A 15,455-nucleotide genomic window follows, 5' to 3' on the forward strand; every position below is an offset into this window, starting at 1 on the left:
AGCTTCGTTGCTCTTCTCTGGACATGCTCCAGAGCCTCAACATCCTTCTTGTGGTGAGGGGCCCAGAACTGAACACAGTATTCCAGGAGCAGTCTCACCAGTGCCTTGTTATTCTATGATCCTATGATTCTATGATTCTAAGTTACAGGAGGAAGTTAGCAGGCTGCACAGCATCGGAGAGGATGACAGAGAGAACATAGAATCATAGAATGGTTTGGGTTGGAAGGGACCTTAAAGATCATCTAGTTCCAAGTCCCCTGCCTTGGGCAGGGACACCTTGCACTAGATCAGGTCGCTCAAAGCTTCATCCAACCTGGCCTTGAACACCTCCGGGGATGGGGCAGCCACGACTTCTCTGGGCAACCTGTTCCAGGGCCTCACCACCCTCACAGTAAAAAATTTCTTCCTAATATCCAGTCTAAATCTCCCTTCTTTCAGCTTAATACTGTCACCCCTCGTCCTATCACCACACAACCTGATAAAGAGCCCCATCACAGCTTTCTTGCAGCGCCCCTTTAAGGACTAGAAGGCTGCTATAAGGTCTCCCCGGAGCCTTCTCTTCTCCAAGCTGAAGAAGCCCACCTCTCTCAGTCTGCCCTCATATGGGAGATGCTCCAGCCCTCTGATCATCTTTGTGGCCCTCCTCTGGACTCGCTCCAACAGATCCACGTCCTTCCTGTCCTGAGGACTCCAGAACTGAACGCAGTTCTCAGATGAAGTCTCACAAGAATAGAGTAGAGGGGAAGAATCCCCTCCCTCGACCTGCTGGTCACACCACTTCTGATGCAGCCCAGGATATGGCTGGCTTTCTGGGCTGCAAGCGCACATTGCCGGGTCATGTTGAGCTTCTCATCCACCAGCACCCCCAAGTCCTTCTCTTCGGGGCTACTCTCAATCCATTCTCCACCCAGCCCGTATTTGTGCTTGGGATTGCCCTGACCCAGGTGCAGGACCTTGCACTTGGCCTTGTTGACCTTCATGAGCTTCGCACAGGCCTACCTCCCAAGCCTGTCAAGGTCCCCCTGGTTGGCATCTCTTCCTCCCAGCATGTCAACCACTCCACACGGCTTGGTGCTGTCGTCAAACTTGCTGAGGGTGTCCTCAATCCCACTGTCCATGTCTCCAACAAAGATGTTAAACAACACTGGTCCCAGTACCAACCCCTGAGGAACGCCAGTCCTTACTGGTCTTCACTTGGACATTGAGCCAATGGCCTCAACTCTTTGAGTGCAACCATGCATCCAATTGCTTATCCACCAAGTGGTCCATCCATCAAACCCATATCTCTCCAATTTATTGACCAGAATGCAAGACCATCAGGAGGAAGTGATGAGCAATAGCAATGGGTGACTCCCTGCTGTAGGAGACAGAGGCACCCATCTGCCGACATGACCTATTGTCTAGAGAAGTTTGTTGCTTGTTGGGGGCCTGGATCCAAGATGTTGTGGAGAGAATGCTGAAGCCTGTCCAACCCTCTGACTATTACCTCCTGCTCTTCTTCCCTGTGGGCACCAATGACAGTGCCAGGGGCAACCAGAAGAGTATCAAAAGTGACTATTGAGCTTTGGGGGTGGTAGTCAGGGGCATGGAGTCCCAGGTGTTATTCTCCTCAGTCCTGTCAGTGAGGGGAAAGAGTGTAAGGAGGCGGGTACTGATACAGCATGTCAACAACTAGGAATGACAGGTGAGGGAGTAACCAGCAGCCCTGTAAGGGAGTGACAGACAGGGTCAACTAGCAAAATGCCTGGAGTGATATGACTGAAAGGGAATGCAAAATCAACTAAATAGGGCTTAAATAGGGTCACCTCCAACATTTGCATGTAAGCAAGGAAGTACCTACAAGACACCGTTATGGTAAAAAAACCACCCAAACAGATTCTCTCTGGGAAATCAGCATGCTGGGTTGCCTCTCTGAAGTGCGTGTACACTAATGCACGCAGCATAGGGAATAAACGTGAGGAATTAGAGCTCTGCATGCAAGTGCGGGGCTATGATCTTGTTGGCATCACAGAGACGTGGTGAGATAGTTCCCATGACTGGGGTGTTGCAATGGAAAGTGTGCGAGCTGAACGCGGGCAAAGCACAGGAACAACCAAAAAGTCACGGATAAAACAAAGAGAATAAATTTATTCCCATTACCTCACAATGCGGGGCAACTCCAAGATCAGCGCCTGGGCAGAGGGAACACAACTGGGAACGCAGGCATCGCGGAGCTCAGTCCTTGCTTACAGTCCGGGGCGGCTCTGAACTATACCCAGACAGAGACAAAAATGCAAGCGGGAGAATTGCAGGCACTGCAGAGCTCGGGCCTTGCTAGCAAGCATGAAAGTGTAAGAGTGAACTGCTGCTTTTTTCCCCTACTTATCAGGGGAGAGCCAAGTCTTTTTAACTTTCTCCCGCTAGAGCTGGGATCTCAACATGTTATAAGGCCACGAGTTTCACAGGCCTATGTTATCTAAATGTAAGGGCTCTGCTTGTTAAAAACACAAGGCTAAACAGCAATTAGTACATATATGTGTTTTTCTACATCCCAGCTGCAAGGCCACTTGAGAGTGTCCATAGTTACTCCTCGCTAATCTTCCGTTATATTCCCACAGAAGGTTACAGTATTTTTAGGAAAGACGGGCCAGGAAGACAAGGAGGAGTTGCCCTTTATGTGAGAGAGCAACTGGAATGCATGGAGTTCTGCCTGGGGATGGATGAGGAGGCAGCCAAGAGATTGTGGGTAAGTATGAAAGACAAAACAGGTAAGGGTGGCATTGTAGTGGTTGCCTGCTATAGGCCCCATGATCAGGAAGAACAAGCAAATGAGGCCCTCTAGAGACAAGTCTCCCAAGTGACAGGGGACAGGACAAGAGGGAATAGCCTCAAGCTCCGCCAGGGGAGGTTTAGGCTGGACATTAGGAAAAAATTCTTCACAGAAAGGGTCATTGGGCACTGGAACAGGCTGCCCAGGGAGGTGGTTGAGTCACCTTCCCTGGAGGTGTTTAAGGCACGGGTGGACGAGGTGCTAAGGCGCATGGTTTAGTGGTTGATAGGAATGGTTGGACTCAATGATCCGGTGGGTCTCTTCCAACCTGGTTATTCTATGATTCTATGATTCTATGAAGTAGGAGCTGCCTCACATTTGCAGGCCCCGGGCTTCATGGGAGACTCTTATCACCCCAGTATCTGCTGGAGGAACAACACAGCAGGGCATAAGCAATCCACGAGATACCTGAAGAGCATCAACAACTTCCCGATCCAAGTGACAAAGGAGTGACCAAGGAGAGGTGCTCTGCTGGACCTCATACTCACAAACAAGGAAGGGCTCATTGGAGGTGTGAAGGTCAAAGGCAGCCCTGACTGCAGTGACCACGAGATGGTAGAGTTCAAGATCCTGAGGGGAGAGAGCAGGGCAAAAAGGCAGATCGCAAGCCTGGATGTCAGGAGAGCAGACTTTGGCCTCTTCAGGTACTGGCTTGGTAGATAAGGCCCCAGAGGGAAGAGGGGTCAAAGAAAGCTGGTTAATGTTCAAGGATCAACCTCCAAGCTCAAGGGCAGTCCATCCCAACAACCAGGAAGTCAGGCAAAAATCGACTGAAGGAGTTATGTCTTTTCTCACTGGAGAAGAGAAGGCTCGGGGGAGACACCTCATCACAGCATTCCTGTACTTAAAGGGTGGCTACGAAGAGGATGGAGGGTCTCTCTTCACAGGGAGTCACATGGAGAAGACAAGGGGCAAGGGACATGTGGCAGGTGACTGCCCTGACAAGGACCCAATGAAGATTAGGGCCTGCTAAGGACCTGACAAGAGTCAGGGCCTGCTAAGGGCCTGACAAATACTAGTCTTGTCAAAGACACAAAGACTGGGGCTTTTGAAACCCCTATTCCTGAGGGAAAGCTGGGGGGGGTGGGGGTGGAAGATGTGGGCCCTCAGCCAATCAGAACTGACCACAGATCATACTCAGATGACCACAGATCATACACAGATACTGGGTATCAATGGGATCTCGCTGGAGACCCCCTTTGACTGGTTCTCCTCAGAGCTGTGGGCCTGCAGTGAGGAAACTCTCCTCTTGGATTGGGACACCACCCAAGGTAATTTCCCTGCGACTGAGTGCCCTCATCCTCTTTTCGGTGAGTGATTATTTCTTCTGGATATGTCTTTGAGTGAGCCCTCGCACCTTTGGATGAGCAATTCTATCTCCTGAGTATCCTTGAGAGAGAGAGATTTCCTTTTGTGAGTGAGTGATTGTGCACATTTTGGGTCATCCTTCTAAAGGATTGTTTGTGAAACTTAGGAATTCTTAAGTCAGTTGTGTAGTAATATTTCACACCTGACATCCAAACTTGTGGTTTACTTTGTTTGCTAAGTAAATCTCCGTTTGCTTTTTCTTTTTTTTTTTCAGTGACTGATTGTCTGTTTTGTGAGCCCCTCCACAACAGGACACGGGTTGCACCAGGAGAGGTTTCATCTCAATATAGTAAAGACATTTTTACAGTGAGAGCAAGCAATCACTGGAACAACTGCCCCAGGGACATGGTAGAGTCCCCATCACTGTAGGTTTTCAAGATGCAATTGGACAGGGTGCTAGATAATCTCATCTAGGCTCCCTTTCCCACGATCAGTTGGACCAGATGATCTTTCAAGGGCCCTTCCAACCTGGGTGATTCTACGATTCTACGACTGAAAAATGCCAGGAGGCCTCTGTGGATGAACAAGGAGCTCCTGGCAGAACTCGCACATAAAAAAAGGAAGTATACAGAGGATGGAAGCAGGGACAGGCGACCCGGGAGGAATACAGAGATGTTTTCCAGGCATGCAGAGATACAGTGAGGAAAGCCAAAGTCTGCCTGGAATTGAATCTGGCAAGGGATGTCGAAGGCAAGAAGAATGGCTTCTCTAAGTAGGCTAGGGAAAACGTGGGCCTGCTGCTGAATGAGACTGGCAACCTGGTGACACAGGACATGGAAAGGGCTGAGGTACTGAATGCTGCCTTTGGCTCAGTCTTTACTAGCAGGACCAGCCTTCAGGAATCCCAGGTACTAGAGACCAGGGGGAAAGCCTGGGGCAAGAGAGACAGCCTTGGTGGAAGATCAGGTCAGGGAATACTTCAGCATACATAAGTCCATGGGACCTGATGGGATGCACCCTCGAGTACTCAGGGAGTTGTCTGATGTCATTGCAAGGCCATTCTCGATAATCTTTGAACAATGACGGCAATTGGGAGAATTGCCTGAGGACTGGAGGAAAGCAAATATCACTCCTATCTTCAAGGAGGGCAAGAAGGAGGACCAGGGAACTACAAGCCAGTCAGCATCACCTCTGTCCCTGGCAAGGTGATGGAGCAGCTAATCCTAGAAACCATCTCTAGGCACATGAAGGACAGATTCACCAAGGGGAAATCAGTCAGGCTTGACCAACTTGATAACCTTCTATGATGAAATGACTGGCCTGGTAGATGAGGGGAGAGCAGTGGACTCCAGTTAGGCCTTCGACACTGTCTTCCAGAAAATCCTTATAGAGAATCTGTTGAAGTTTGGGCTGGATGTGCAGACAACTGGCTGAACAGCTGGGCCCAGAGGATGGTGATCAGTGGTACAAAGTCTAGTTGGAGGCCAGTAGCTGGCAGCATATCTCAGGGGTCAGTAGTGGGTCTGATCCTTTTCAACATCTCCATTAATGATCCGGATAATGGGGCAGAGTCTACCCTCACCAAGTTTGCAGGTGATGGTGGCTAATACACCAGAGGGTCGTGTTGCCATCCAGAGGGACCTCAATGGGCTGGAGAAGTGGGCTGACAGGATACTCAAGCAGTTCAACAAGGGGAAGTGCTGAGTCCTGTACCTGACAGGGAACAATCAGTATATGCTGGGGGCTGCCCAGCTGGAAAGCAGTTCTATACAAAAAGCCCTGGGGTTTCTGGTGGACACCAAGTTGAACGTGAGCCAGCAGTGTGCCCTCATGGCAAAGGTGGCTAATGGTATCCTGGGCTACATCTCACAAAGTATTGCCAGCCTGTCGAGGGAGGTGATCCTTTCCCTCTACTCAGAACTGGTGCGGCCACGCCCGTAGTTCTGTGACCAGTTCTGGGCTCAGGCCTGTGCTATGCTGTGCCATGCTGCACTGTGGTGCACATACAGCATGGCTTTCAGGCCTGTGTTGTGCTGCACAAATCCCTTGGCTGCATGATAAACTCAGCCAGCTCATTGTAACAGAGGAGCCTGCAGGCAGCTCCCACCTGGTACTGGTGACTATGCCACCTGTGCAGCCTTGCCTTTATCTATGAGCACAGAAAGAAGTTCTTATGTGAACATCCTTTCTCTTTGACAGTAGAAATTATAAATAGAGTTGTTTCCTTGTAAGAAAATCCTATAATGTCTTGAAAGACCAAAAGGGGATAATCTTGACTATGGACAGGGTCTGCATGGCATGCTGCACATGGGTCAGAGTCCTGTTCGATGCTACACCGCTCAGGGCTCCCAGTATCTAAAGGGATGCTATTATCCCCTTATAGTGTTAGATTAGTAGCATTTTAAATGATACCTTACAGAGTCTAAGTGTCTTTCTTAATGGGATCATAACGGACCAGAACCTCCCAGCGCAAAACAGGGCCACTAAGATGATTAAGGAACTGGAGCATCTCTCCTATGAGGAAAGTCTGAGAGAGCTGGGACTGTTTAGCCTAGAGACGTGAAGGCTCAGGGGGGATCTCATCAATCTCAGTCTTGATATTTTATGACATCGGGCTCTTCCATCTCATGGATATGGAGGCAGTAGATCTTGGCTCTGAGGAGTCCATGATGCCACCATACTATCAGTGGAATCAGGTGTTCAGCCCTGAGTGCTACAGTAATAGAAATAACAGTAAATGAAGATGGTAGTTCTGTATCATCAACAGTGATACTACAACTAATATTAGATCTCACTTTGTCTTTTTTTATCCTTCGGATCCACTGTGCTCTGCTGAGATAGTATCCATATTATATACTAAGCTGAGGCACCTGCAGCCAGCTAATCATGGTCCTCTGTCCCTCTCTTTACTGATGCAATCCGCTGTAGTCCCTCACAGCATAGTCTATTTCCAGACAAGAAACTTCTTTATTATACAGGACTACACAAACATTGCCTAGTCAAAGTTCATCCTAAGCATTTGCCATGGTCACTGTAGTCTGTTTCAGCAGATCTCAGGATCAACCCCACAGTTATGAAATCTTTTCCAAATGTTCAGAAAATAAAAGATACATTCAAACCTTGTTCAGAGGCATTAACATGATGTTTCACTTAATAAATGTTAACCCAAAACAGATATATGTTTTCATTTTCTCGAATTAACAACTTGTTAACAATATTTGCATGTGTAATTCATAACATTTTCACTTACAATCTCTTAATTTGGAAAGGATGAATGTTGATACAAAACAATAATAATTGCCTACTAACCTTTGCCAGGTCCACCAAAGTGTTGGCTTGATCATTCAGTTTCCTTTGTTCCATTTTTACACTTCTTAATCTAAAAAGTGGAATTTTAAGTCAGATTTGTGTGTGTGTGTGTGTGTGTGTGTACGCGCGCACCTATGTGGTCATCTTAGGACTTCTAAAAAGCATGCATAAAACTTACACAAACATATAACTGCATGGATGGTGTCTCAAGTGCTTTTTATAAAGTCAGAACTAGTTATGTGTCTGGTACAATGAGAAGCATGCCTCTTCAACATCGCAAAAGAAAAAGAGCAAGGAAATGTCATGTCCTTGAGACATGAGTCTGCCATGGATAAAGTTGTATTCAAAAAGGGAGATAATTTATCCCGACTATATGAAAGAAAGCCAAAACATTCCTCAAATCCTTGGTATCATTACAAGTAGATATAGGAAGAAACATAGATCAACTGGGTTTTTTGTCATTAATGCCATAGCAATCAAGAATCTTCCCATGCCTACATGACTAGATACAGGTATTAGCCCTGTTCTGTCAGAAATGGATTGGATTAGCAGGTGTTGTAACCAGTTGGAAATACAGTGATAAGTGAGTTTCTCCTCACTTTAAACAGGACTTCCATCTGACCAGCAGCTAAATAACCAACATACTTGCCAACACATTTAATTTTCTTACTGCTCTGAACATTTGTGGATTTAAATACGGTTACATTTTAAACTTATATTAGACATCAACCTTTCCTATGTGTTCCCTGAATCAAACTCCATGTTTTTGAGATTAACTACTAAAGGAGTGGGTTTTAGATGTGATTTTCAAAACCAAGCAATTTATCTCTTAAGTATAAGTGAGTTTTTTAAATATTTCCTAAAGTAGAAGTATTTGATCTTTCAATGATTTTTCTGGTAGATGTTCTAAACAAGAAATAACATTTTTCAAATGCAACAAATCAATTTCTAAAATGTTTGATAGATGCCATGCAGTCTACTAGTACCTCAACAGCAATCAAGCTGTCCATTTGGTGAATTCTCAACTGAAAATAAGGTTGGCAGCATTTTGTGGCACATAAATTGCTAACATACTCCGCCTGGTTCTCATTTATCACCTTAGCTATATGTATCTTATAAAGCAAACGTGACTGCACAAAAGCATATACAACGATTCTTGTAAAGCAAATCCTAAAACTATGGCAATGGCACAAAACAGCTCCATACCACTGCCAGCCTGTATAGTATAGCCACAGCAGTTGCCAAGGAGGCATTCTTTTTCACTTCAAGGCTTTGTATGCCTCAAAGTGCTCCAGCTGAACCCTAATGTGAAAAAATAATTTTGCCTTCTCTGAATTTTCTACGTGGGGGAAAAAAATTTGACCCTATTTAAATTATTGGTAAAACTTCCAAGGCCTTCAGGGATCAGTATTATTTCCTTAAACTCCTGGAAGCCAACCAATCTGTTAATCTCAAATAGCTTGATGTTTCCTGGATGCAGAATTAGAGGGAGAGAGTCCTATTCAGGGACATTTATTTTTCCAAACTAAATTGGGAAAAATCTATACAAATTACCACGTGAGTTCTGAGAAGCAAATGAAGATTGTTAAGTTCAAGAATGTATCAAGTTTTGGGGGTTTTATTTTTTTTTAAATAAATAAAAGCCTTTGAGGAGATACTCCAAAATCAGAAGTTTGTGTCAGATATTTAGTTACCATACATTTTCCTTTCACGTCTAGACTAACTTCCACGAAAAAGAATGCTGTGAAATATTTTTCTCAACATGTGGGAATAACTCTGTTAAGGTAGAAATCAATTGTTCATGTAAAACTAGAATTCCAGCAGCTTGTTACTGCAAGGACATACACTCCTTTCCCCCTGGAGGCTTCCTTCAGAGCACAATGTAAATGCAGTTATAGAACTAGTGCTTTCAGAGGCTACAAGCTGGAGATGTTCTAAAGTAAATATTGTGGAGGAGTCTTCAAAGTAATGAGTTATATCATTATTGCTGCAGAACAAAATATTTACTCAGAGATAAGCATGCAATGATTTGACTAGAGAATGATAATTCTAGTGCTTTTGTGAGCACTATCTCAAACAATTTGTGGAATACATATTTTCTGCTTTTCTTAAGATTCTTAGAAATATATATTTGCCAGTTAGTATGCCAAATATTAAAATTTTGAACAATCCATTGTTATTGTAGAAAGAAAAAATAAGTACCAGCTGACATTAGTGTGATAATACCTAATGGCAACCAATCCAAAACATAGCACAGGCTGAAAACCATGTCTCTAGGTACTGGTGAGTCTTTAGCTGCAGCAGCCAGATTAAAATAAAAACGCCAAACTTTTGTTCTTAAATTCATTACGAGGAAATGTGAAACATCTTAATTTTATCAACTTCACTTATCACAGCAAAAGATTATGATTCTTGATTGTGTTTCCATGGCAGCAATCAGACCATTAAAGTTCACACATAAAGACTCTATTTTTTGCATGCAGTGATAAATTCTGCAAATATAGGAAAGAACAGCTCATACAACTTACTTCCGAGCTCTATTTTCATTTTGTTGAAAAAAAAACAAAACAGAAGAAGACAAATTGTAAAATACACTAAAACATCCAAAAGAGCACAGTGGAGTCTATTCAGCAGGTAGAAAGTCCTACAGAGTTGCTACTGTTTCCAATCAGTAACTGCTGAGTCTAATTCTCTCATATTCGTGATGAGGGAATCCATAGTACCTTCAAACTTTCCTATTAACTATACACTGCAGATTTTTTTCTTTATAAAATATATAAAATGTCTTCCAAAATTATGATTTAGAGTACTGATTTCACCTTCACCTTATTAAGTGTGCACAGAAAGAAAAAAGACTGAGACCAGCTGACGGTAGCAGTCACAGACAATATTTTTAGAACTTTTAGGGATGTGATTGTGAGTTTGAGACTGTTGTCATTATCTACTCTGATTTCTTGTATAAAATTGGCCTTGAAACTTCACACCTTTTATTCCTGTCTCCAGTCCAATGATTGGGAAGGTGAGGGAGGGGAACCAATAAAAAACTTAAGAACCCAGAAAGACAGAAGAGAGCCATATGCTACTACAAGGTCCCTTGTTCTCTTGAGAAAAGTTCAGAGATGCAAGGAAAGAGAAAACAAACTGCACACAATGCTCTTCTGCAGCTGGAAGAAAAAAGGCTGCTAGAACAATGGTTCTATCCATGGTCCATTCCTCAGCATACTGAGAAAATTATCCAATTTCTTTGCTTAAGTACAACAAGTTTTGGAATGGGAAGCAAAGTGCTAAAGGACAGAGGGAAATAATTATTAACATAGGTGTTCAAAGTTTAGCTGACAGCTAGGAAAATATAACTGGTGCCACCTTCTCCACCCCACCCCATACATGATTAATGAATTTTTAAGGCAGGTGCAGAACACCACTTTACAACTTGTGAAGCTTTTTTGGATTGAATGATATATAAAGCTGCATATCAAACCTCATATGCTTTTTAATTTAGATTCCTCATTTCATGCACAAGTGTGTATACGTGCACACACACACACACTAAATAGCAAGGTTCAAATGTTATAGAGTAACTTTTGCAATCAGGGATTCAAGTCCAGCAAAGGACGTACAGGACAGGCTACCTTCTACCCCGCAACCCCTGTCACTCCTGTCAATCCTTTAAGCTAAGCATCATGACAGAATTGTTAAAAATCCTTTTTATTTACCCAAAAATGCCTCAGCTTTTGTGGACTCTATTGCTTCAAGTTTTTCTAAAAAGCATAGTAACATCTAACCCTGAAAATTTGCTGAATATGATATAGTAATTAAGGTTTGTAAAATACTTCATATCTTCAAAGCATAGATAACTAGTCCTTACAACATTGCTATGAGACAGAGAACCAATGACTGTTATCCTTAATTTATTAATAGGAAATTTGATAACCTAGCCTTCTCTTCTTCTCTTTTATGCAAGATGATGACACATAGGAATCTTTTTCAGGAATGTGGGTGGGTCAGCTGGATGCTGTCCCCAGCTCTCCTCATGGCCTGGGTCACTCATACTTAGAAATTATCAAAACGTTAGTTTAAAATGAACTTTAATCGATCCAGTATGTCATGGAAAACCCATTTCACAGGTCATACAAAAGGCTGCCACAGGCTGGATAGGGATCTTAAATAGAACAGATAAATAGCAGCATGAGTCTTGGATGTTCATATGATGAGTCTATGCCTGCTGGGGGATAAGAGTCTTTTTATTTCTCCCATGTAGTCCAAGGAAGAGTAACTGAATTACTATGACTTAGAAAACGTCTACAAACACTCTCAACAATTCTGCATTACCCTGTGCTGCACATAACCAGAGTATTTTCTTTTCTAAATACAGTAAAACCTTATCTTTGTCTTACTGTGAAAGAAAGAGAAAAATCACTCAAGCACAATTCTAGGAAGGGAGAAAGTGCATGTGTGAGGGAAGAAGAGTGTGTGCAAAAGAGGAAGAGTGTGTAAAGAGGAGGAAGAGCATGTGCAAGAGAAAGGAGAAAAGGGGGGAAGTGAGCAAGAGAGTGAGAAAGCAAAAGAGAAACCAAGAGATAGAAAGTGTGAACAATAAAGAACAAGTGTCAATGAGGGAAGGGGAAAGAGAGGAAGAAAGAGAAAGAAGGAGAGTGGGGAGCAAAGAGGAGGAGAAAGAGAGAGAACAAAAACTGAGAGAGGCAGAGGGACAGAACACAAGACAATGTGACAATGTTAAGGCGGGGGGGGCACATGCAATTTTTGTCAGAAAGAAACATAGATTGGGACCAAGAAAGAGAGAGAGAGAGAGAAGGGGAGAACAAAACAGAGAGAATGAAAGGGGGAAAGCAAGCAAGAGAAAGGGAGAGACACAGGGAAAGGGAAGAAAGAACAATGGAGAGATGGGACACGAGATGGAGGAGACATAAAAATGGAGAGTGGGAGAAAGAGGGAGAAAGAAAATGGAGCTAAGAGGGTGAAAGAGTGAGTGAGAAAGAAAATAAGAAAATGAGAGCAAAATAGACAACAATAAAGAATGAGAATGAGAAAGAGAGAAATATATTGAGACAGAAAGAAACAGAGAGGGAAAGAGAGAGAGATAAAGAAAAAGAGAGAACAAGAAAACAAGAAAGAGAAAGAGAGAATGAAAGAGAATGAGAAGGGAAATGAGAGAGAAAGAGGAAGAGATACAGAAAGAGAAAGAGGAAGAGATACAGAAAGAGAATGAGAGAAAACAAGAGGCAGAATGAGAGCAAGACAGACAGAATGAGGAAAAGGACAGGAAAAACAAAGTAAAATTGTACTTACTGATGAATAGCTTGCAAGAATTTTCGTTGATGTTTCCTTACTTTTGCATGGTCTATCTTTTTAACCAGCTTTGTACTTTTATAAATTAACCATGTTTCTCTGAGTACGTTGGCTGCTGCATTTTTCACCTGTTTTGTAAAAGAAAAACACCAGGCTGACAAAAATAACATTATGTTCTTTTTTATCTTTTCTAATGTAATGTCTTTCTAAAGCACTTAAGACTTCCTAACTGTGGGAAGTAGATACATAAAGAAGCTGCGGCAGTGAGACCAGAAAGCAATTATCAGACCAAAGGGAATGCTAGGTCACTTCCACATTGTTTCTAAAACTGATATTGGAACAAGCTCTCTTTGCATCTGGGACCTGCTTCTCTCCTTAGAAAAGCGATAGGACCTTTTGTTGTTTATGATGATATAAATTACAGTGAAGGATTATTAATTTCTTATCTGTATGGCAATTAACTAGATGCATTTTATGGGACCATAAAATTTCTTTCTTATTGTATTATTACCACCTTTGTTCTCTTAGCAATTTAACAGTCTTAAATTTTCAGAGCTGTTAGAAAGGGGGGGGTGTTTTGGTTTTTATATTTTTTCCTTATTCTGATTTCTTTCTTACCATTCTTAGAGGACATGAAAAAATAACTTGTCAATAAATGTAGCCAGTGTTCTATTTGATGAGTGATTTGAATTTTTTTATAAACAAGGCTTTCAATAAAATGTTAAACATAAGATTACCTACAGTTACTTCTTAGGCCCTTTGATTTCCCAAGAATACTTGAAAGCAATAGACAAAGAACTTCAATGCAATATTAATTAACGACAGAATCACTAGGCTACTTGAAAAGGCAAGCAGCTATCACTGATCTGTATTTTCTCTCCCTCTGGTTTTATATGTCAGTCGCTGCAGTGTCAGAGCTAACCCAACTTATAGGTAAAGACATTTTAGGAATGCTATGCAGTAGCTCTTCCCAGCAGGAGCTTCCAACCTTGAAAACATAAAAGCATTGGAGAACCTTGGTCCTGACTTCAGTGGAAGTAGAATCAGATTTTAGACACTTCTTCAAGATCTCTAGTCTTTGCAGTTCCATAAGACCTGTCTTACCTACAGTCTGTGAGGACACTTCTCTAGTATCTGTGTAATGGATTTGTGATCTGAGGTACATCTTGGATTTGGTTGCTTGTTTTGTTTGCTTTTCATTTTCTTTGAGTTTCATGAGTCTGAAACTACCAAAACACCACTTGGATACACTATTAAATTGATATTTAGATTTATATGAGGGACAGCTGAATAGAATAAACCTTTAAGTTCTATATATTATTCTCATGTGCTACATGAAAGTTTGTAAGCTTAATATATTACTCTCTAGTTTCACAGTTTTTAACTGTTGGTTACATCAATTGTTTTCCATCTGCAAGGACCCTTTACAGAAGAATATTCAAATACTCAAAATGTTCTGAGAACCTGCTGTCACCCTCAAATTCAAAGAGAAGCTCAGGGCATTAAATTCCTCCACACAGCACCTTGCAAAATCACACCCATGAAAAAGTTCAATAAGAGAATGGAGCATGAAACCATTTAAAACAAATACAGAAATAAATTTAACACATTTCCCTTTCAGTTTTGAATATAAAGCGTGACTTACTCTTTTAGTTAGCTGGTTGTCCATCATGAAATTATGCACGTGTTTTTCAGCTTTGGTAAGTTCTAACTTCCTTGCAACCACAGCTACCACCAGTGCAGTGCACCCAGCTCCCTGAAAACAATAAGATAAACCCCAAGATGTTACTACTGCATTTTGCATAGTTTTTAATGGAAGTTTCTCCTTTGCTGTAGAAATATGACAGGCATTGTGTGATTGATCCCTGATAAGCATGCTACAGCTATTTCAGTTCAGAATAATAGAAGTCAGCAATTGCAGGTTAGTAAACTGCCAAGGCATCAAAATAATTAGTGAGCAGCATTATTTAGAAGTTCTGCTTTTATTCCTTCAGGAGCTGAAAATTCAAACACATCTCATTTCTAGTGCATAAACAAAGAGGGTGATCAGAACAATTTTAAACCCCAGAATATTAGTAAATAAATGCAGAATGCCCTGTTCTTACCCTGACTAGAGTGTAGAGGAATTGCTAAAGATCAAATATTATTACATTAGCATTTATCACACAAAAAATAAATATTTATTATGATATTCTTTAAGACCTAAAGATAAAGTTATCATAAATGTAATATTTCATCACTTAGTATATGTACAGTACACCAGTGTATGGTTGTAGTACAGGTATTGGGTCTTATCTATCAAGCATGGACTGCCAATGCCCTGAAACTAGGTTTGAGAGGAGAGAGGTATGCTCTACATAATAATGACTATAGTCCATATATTGATTGTATTTTCTGAGATAATATAGTATATGGGGTAAATAAATTAATGTGCAATTATATATAGAAGGGGAAGGGGGTGCTTTATGGGTTCCTGTGGTTGAGACAATAGTTTTTCAGGCCATAGACCTTGAAGAAAAGCCAAGTGGGAACTACTATGATGTATTTTGTGCATTTCTGTTTTTTTTTTTTAGCAGTAGCATCTAATCTGTCTCTGTATTATGGAGTGTTTGGTTTGGTAGTAGTGTCTGTTATGAGATGTGGATGGTGGTTGAGTTTAGGGTGATTATTTTCTTTGTCTTTGCTAGTGTTTATGGTTTATTTAGGTGAGATGTTAGTGCTG

General features: G+C 42.1%; 1 protein-coding gene across 1 annotated transcript in view; it reads right to left on the reverse strand.

Annotated features, from left to right (window-relative positions):
* KCNN2 (potassium calcium-activated channel subfamily N member 2) overlaps positions 1–15,455 on the reverse strand; it is a 120,713-nt gene that overhangs the window by 9,102 nt on the left and 96,156 nt on the right. Inside the window, exons 5-7 of the mRNA XM_069881286.1 lie at positions 14,379–14,489; positions 12,734–12,861; positions 7,427–7,496 (exon numbers count right to left, since the gene is read on the reverse strand). Coding sequence (XP_069737387.1) covers positions 7,427–7,496; positions 12,734–12,861; positions 14,379–14,489 — 309 coding nt within the window. The remainder of the gene's footprint in view (positions 1–7,426; positions 7,497–12,733; positions 12,862–14,378; positions 14,490–15,455) is intronic.

The sequence above is a fragment of the Phaenicophaeus curvirostris genome, assembly GCF_032191515.1.
Source record: "Phaenicophaeus curvirostris isolate KB17595 chromosome W unlocalized genomic scaffold, BPBGC_Pcur_1.0 scaffold_34, whole genome shotgun sequence".
NCBI lineage: Eukaryota > Metazoa > Chordata > Aves > Cuculiformes > Cuculidae > Phaenicophaeus > Phaenicophaeus curvirostris.